Source organism: Squalius cephalus (assembly GCF_949319135.1).
Source record: "Squalius cephalus genome assembly, chromosome: 20".
Classification (NCBI taxonomy): Eukaryota; Metazoa; Chordata; class Actinopteri; order Cypriniformes; family Leuciscidae; genus Squalius; species Squalius cephalus.
In genome coordinates, this window is record NC_137141.1 from 4,160,762 (window position 1) to 4,166,761 (window position 6,000).

Here is a 6,000-nt window from a genome sequence, read left to right on the forward strand (position 1 = left end):
AGTCAACCAGCTCCCCATACAAGATGCAACAGAAGCAAAGCGTCACTTCCTTGGCCTCCCCACAAAAAGAATGTTGGTCGTGGCTGACCTCTCAGCCGAGGTCTTCGAGGGGTTTAGGGCGGATCTGAGGACCTTCATTATCTCAAGAAGGCGAAGTGGCTCACACCACATCATACGGTGCTCATTTCTCCTCTGTGCCCTCAAGGGACCATTCTGCCATCCCCGCCACTCTTGGTGCTTCGGGGCACACCAAGCGAGTTCAGTTCTCAGTGTCCGCCCGAAGACATTATGCCACTGAGAGACTCACACCCTCCGAGGAGGGTTTTAGAGTCAGTTCGGTTGCCTGCCGGTCATCCAAGTTCCTCAGGTTAATTTTTGGGGGTAAAGCGTACCAGTATCGGGTTCTTCTTTTCGGCCTAACCTTGTCACCCCGCACCTTCAACCATAACTGGCTCCTGTGTGACTCCAGGGCATTTGCGTATTGAATTATATCAACAATTGGTTGATTTTGGCTCAACTGGAGCATATGGCGGTTGGGGATTAAGGTGTCATCCTCGCCCATATGAGGGAGCTGGGGCTAAGCCTGAATGCCAATAAAATTGTGCTTTCTCCATTACAGAGGACTACTTTTCTGGGAGTGGTATGGAACTCGACAACAATGCAGGCACGTCTGTCTCCTGCTCGTATCAAATCGATCCTGGCAGCAAGATAAAACAGGCCAGTCACTCACTGTCAAAAAGTTTCAAAGACTGTTAGTTCTGATGGGAGCTGCATCCAACGTGATACCTTTTGGCCTGCTGTACATGAGACCTTTGCAGTGGTGGCTCAAGACCAAAAGGTTTTCCCCAAGGGGCAACCTGTTCTGCATGAAGTGCCTTCATACCTTGATGACGTGAAAGAAAGATTGGTTTCTATCCAAGGTCCGGTGTTGGTGGAACCCTGTTGTTGCGGATTGTTTACGACCGATGCTTGCCGTATGTGCTGGGGTGCGATCCTAGAAGGTCGCTCAAAGCAAGGTCTGTGGAGGGGGTCATCATTTCTCTTGGCACATAAATTGCCTGGAGATGATGGTTGTTTTTCTAGCTCTGAAACATTTCCTCCCAGACCTAAGGGGCCAACATGTGCTTGTCCGGACACGCAACACACCGGTGGTCTCTTATATAAATCATCAGGGGGCTCTGTGGACTCAACAACTTTAACAAACATGCACACCAGATCCTCCTGTAGACTCAGGGCAGACTGCTCTCCCTGATTCCCGTTAGGAGGGACTTTCTATCTCAGACAGGGGGGCACAAACCTTCACCCCCACCCAGATCTGTAGGTTCTAGCTTTGGTGCTGGCCCCTGAGTGGGACGGTTCCTAAACTCTCAACTAAGGTTGTTAAGACCATTCTACACTCTAGAGCTCCCTCCATGAGGAAACTAAATGCCTTGAAGTAGAGTCTTCACTTCATGGTGCTGAAATCACCATTTGGACCCAGACAACTGCCTGGTAGGTTGAGTGCTAGAGTTCCTTCAGGATTGGTTCTCCGCAGGGCTATCCCCCTCCACTCTGAAGGTGTATGTGGTGGCCAATAGCTGTTTACCACACACCTTTGGGTGGTGAGTCATTGGGGAGAAACCCACTGGCAACTCATTTCCTACGTGGCCTGCAAGCCATGTAAGGATTCCGGTTTTGGATTTGGCCGTGTTACTAGAGGATCTTTGAGCCTTTTGAGTCAGTAGGAAAGAAGATGTCTGACTCTGAATGTCTCATGGTTAAATCACTTCCGTTCCCTAGACTGTTACGTGCCTAAGGTTCCTCCCAATTTTGCACGATCGATATCCTTGCAAGGCTTTTGTCCTCCTAGATGTCCTCAGCTGTTTGTGTGTTTTGGGTCTCCTAAGAAGGGTTCTCCAGTGACCAAACAAACTATGAGCAAGTGGATAGTCCAGGCCATTTCTCTTGCTTATGAGGTGTGCGATCATCCCTCACCCATGGCTGTCAGGGCACACTCTACCAGGTGTATGGGGGCTTCTAAAGCTTTGTGGTCAGGAGTATCGTTGCAGGAAGTGTGTGATGACACCTCGCCACACACATTCGTGAGGTTTTATGACCTGGATATGGGCTCCACACCCATGAGTACCGGGTGCTCATGTTCTGTGCTTGCATGATTCACACTAGACAGGCACTTGTCAGTACAGTGTAATGGGTGTTAACGTTCCCATTGCATCGCTACTCCGACGCAGCATGAGTTTCCTTGAAAGGGAACGTCACAGGGTAACGACTGTAACCATGGATCCCTGAGAAGGGAACGAGACGCTGCATCACCCAGCCATACTTACTGCATACCTGTGACTGACTTGCTTCGGCCTATTAGAAGCTGACATTGTTTGGTCCAGGTTCTATTTATAGAGCTTCCTGGTCGTGATGTCACACAGTACTTGCTGATGTCCCGCCACATTATTGAACTGATTTCACATGTGCTTCAAGACGCAAACATGCAGAGGTGTTCACATAGTGTCACTTCTCCAACACAGCGCCTCGTTCCCTTCTCAGGGAACAATGTTTACAGTCGTAACCTGAGACAATATTTGGGTAACACTTTGTTTTGATGGTCCCTTTCAGGCATTTACTTACTATAAGTAACTTTGCACAAACATGTCAACTAACTCTCATTAGAGTATTAGTAGACTGTCTGCTTAATATCTGCTAACACTTTATTTTGACGCTCCTCAACAGACATTCTATTGACTATAAGTAACTTTGCAAGTACATGTCAACTTATTCTACTAACCCTAACAGTCAACTAATACTCAACTAATACTCTAATGAGAGTTGACCTGTAGGTGCTATGTTATTTATAGTCAACAGAATGTCTAAAGGGGACCATCAAAATAAATTGTTACCAACATTTGTAAGAGTGGCTATTGGGTGTTTGATGAGATTTATTTTATTCTCTTTCTGTTTTACATACTTGGAAATCCATTGGTCTTCCAGCACTAGGTTCAATCTTGATGTCAGGCTTTGATCTAAAATATTTAGAGAATTTTTGGATGAAGAAAATACAAAGAGTTGATCGACCTACTACAGTAGAATATAGTAATATATCATGCTAGAACATATCACACATAATATATAAAATAAATGTAATGTAGAATATCATATTTGATATTTATGTAAATAATTTTTGGTCACCTCTTGTTGGAGACATTGGTTGTGACAGCAGTTACTGATGCTAGTGAGATGGTATCCGGGTCTGGCATCCTCATATCCTCGGTCTCAAGAATGGCTGGTTCATCTTAAGTCAAATATGATGAAATGTCATTATGAACAGCACTATGTTTTTTATACTACATTCCCACATAAAATACTTAATATAACCAATCAAATATATTATTATTATATAAATATCATATAATTATATAAATATATTCATTATCCACTATAAATAATACTGAAATAATTGTGTTTTTGAATTGTGTCAAAAGAATTTATGATAATTTTAAAATTTTCACACAAGTTCATAAAAGCTTTCACCTTGACCTTTGCCATCATCCTTGGAGGCACGATGCTTGCTACGCTTCATTGTTATGAATTTGATTTATCCTCTGGATACATGATCGTTTTGAACATGAAAAATGAAAAATAAAAGTTAAACATATGTCATAAACATCTTAAATGTAACGTTAATATCTTTGGAACTTTGTGTTGCTTTATCCTCTCATGCATTCCATTTTAATTTAACTTGAACAAACAACAATAACCAGAAAAAAGGTAAATTGTCTTCAGAATTCAATAAAGTTGATAACCCTGACTAACCCATCAATAATTAGCATAGATACATGAAGAATTTAATGTTTTTAAAACTAACAATGAAAATGCTGAATGTTGTAAATTAGCAAGAAAGAAAGAAAGACAAAGATTATCACCAACTACACATTCAAATCTGAGAACTATGGCTACTTTGAGCTATTTTATACAATCTAATCAAGTCACCTTTATTTATATATTTATACAGCAGATCTAGAAGAAAATAGTCTCATTGTCCAGCTTAAGTAAGTTCAGTGTTGATTCATTTCTGTTGTAAAAAAAAAAAATTTAAATTTAGTTAATTTATCAATACAGCAGCTCTGGAAAACCCTGATGTCCTCGTCCAGCTCAGTTCAGTTCTCACACAATAAGTTTAATATTCAACAATAATATTGATCTGCCTGCATTGACACCATTATATGAGAACTGAACTGAGCTGGACGATGACATCAGGGTTTTCTCCAGAGCGGCTAGATATGTATAATTGAACTATATTAATATATTTTTTACAACAAAAATTAACCATCACTGAACTTACTTTAAACAGACTATGACACTATTTTCTTCTATAAACAAACTTTGTTGCATTATTCTCCTGTTATCACTGTAAAGCTGCTTTGAAACGATCTGTATTGTAAAAAGCGCTATATAAATAAATGTGACTTGACTTGACACAATGCTGGCAGATCAATAATATTGTTGAATATTAAGGTTCCCCAACTAAGCAAGCAATAGGCAACATGATGAAGACAGAGCTAATGGATTCCGTGCAGACAAACCACTTTTTTTTTTACTGGATTTTAATGGTTTCTAGTAGTTTTTCTTTCTTAAACAGCAATTATAAGTTAAGATTTTATAATGCAAAGAAAATATTCCCATTGCATTTTTAAGGTATTTTTGGACACAATTAAATATGACTCCTTTAACTGTACCCTTTCACTGAAACTTCCTTAATTTCACACAAAAAAGTGAATTAACTACATTTCCCATTATGTTCAATGTTTTCAATTATACACCAACACCACAAACAGGTATGCCAAATCTGAGAGCCACTGTCATGAACTTACAGCCATTAGGATTGCAATGTTTGGTTTCACACAAATCAAACGCAAGTCTCACATGTAAAGTCTGATGAGATACTGTAAACTTACCGTACAATGCAGCTGGTTCTCAGTTTTTCTGAATCACATCTAGGAGTTTACAGGCAGAACAAAATGACTCCAATATTGAGATGCTTTTAAAATAACTTGCCTACAAACTCATTATTGGCATTTGGAGGACAGAAACAGAGAGGCCACAAAAGTAACTCAAAAAGAGTCTGGTTTGGTCTAAGCCTGAAGATGGTCAGGAGAGATGTGATATGGCCATGAATAGTGTATGAGTGTTGAACCCGAGACACTGGTAACTAGAACTAGTTCCTGATGAGAGAGATCATGTGGGACTTTGACAAGCCACAACTATATAACACCATATCCTCAGAGTAACAAACCAGGTAAAAAGCAACTAAACGGTAAACTGCAGAAGCAACATGTTGTATCAATAGTTCAAAGAATGAACATAATGCCCTATTAACCTCCAACTCTCACCAGTGATGGGCTACATGTACTCTAACTACAACTTACACAAGATTTGGAGGAATTGGCAGTGCAATGGGTTTACTTATTTTACTTTTATTGTATATAAACTACTCGGTAAGATTAGTCTCCTCTGCTCACCAAGGCTGTATTTATTCAAACGTTGTGAAATATAATTCCAATTTAAAGAACTGTTTTCTATGTGAATATAGGCTATTTCATTCCTGTGATCAAAGCTGAATTTTCAGCATCATTACTCCAGTCTTCAGTGTCACGTGATCCTTCTGACCGGTAGTGCACTTACCATAATAACAATAAACATGCATCTGACTCTAAACCCTAACCCCATAGTAAGTACAGGTTTCAATTAATATTACTCTGTACTTACATGTGTAATATATGTATGTAACAAAGACAAAATAAAGACCAATGGTTCTCTACTTGTTTACTTCGACATTCCTTTTTTTGTCTCTCACAGTCACTTTGTAAATTTTTCAATTAAAAATACAATTGTTTAAACCTATAAATACAAGAGCTGGTCTTGAATACAACTGGAAAGCAGTCCATGTAGAATTATCTTGCAAACATATGGCTTTCATAAATGAGCGTGTGAGTGTTATATCCTCATCTGCAC

General features: G+C 39.9%; 1 protein-coding gene across 1 annotated transcript in view; it reads right to left on the reverse strand.

Annotated features, from left to right (window-relative positions):
* The window catches only part of LOC307148404 (otoferlin), a 59,165-nt gene extending 54,110 nt beyond the window's left edge, over positions 1 to 5,055 (reverse strand). The window contains exons 1-4 of the mRNA XM_079853898.1: positions 4,944 to 5,055; positions 3,520 to 3,590; positions 3,178 to 3,280; positions 2,957 to 3,011 (exon numbers count right to left, since the gene is read on the reverse strand). Of these exons, the coding sequence (XP_079710024.1) occupies positions 2,957 to 3,011; positions 3,178 to 3,280; positions 3,520 to 3,568 (207 nt within the window). The 5' untranslated portion in view covers positions 3,569 to 3,590; positions 4,944 to 5,055. The remainder of the gene's footprint in view (positions 1 to 2,956; positions 3,012 to 3,177; positions 3,281 to 3,519; positions 3,591 to 4,943) is intronic.
* Positions 5,056 to 6,000: the final 945 nt, after the last annotated feature.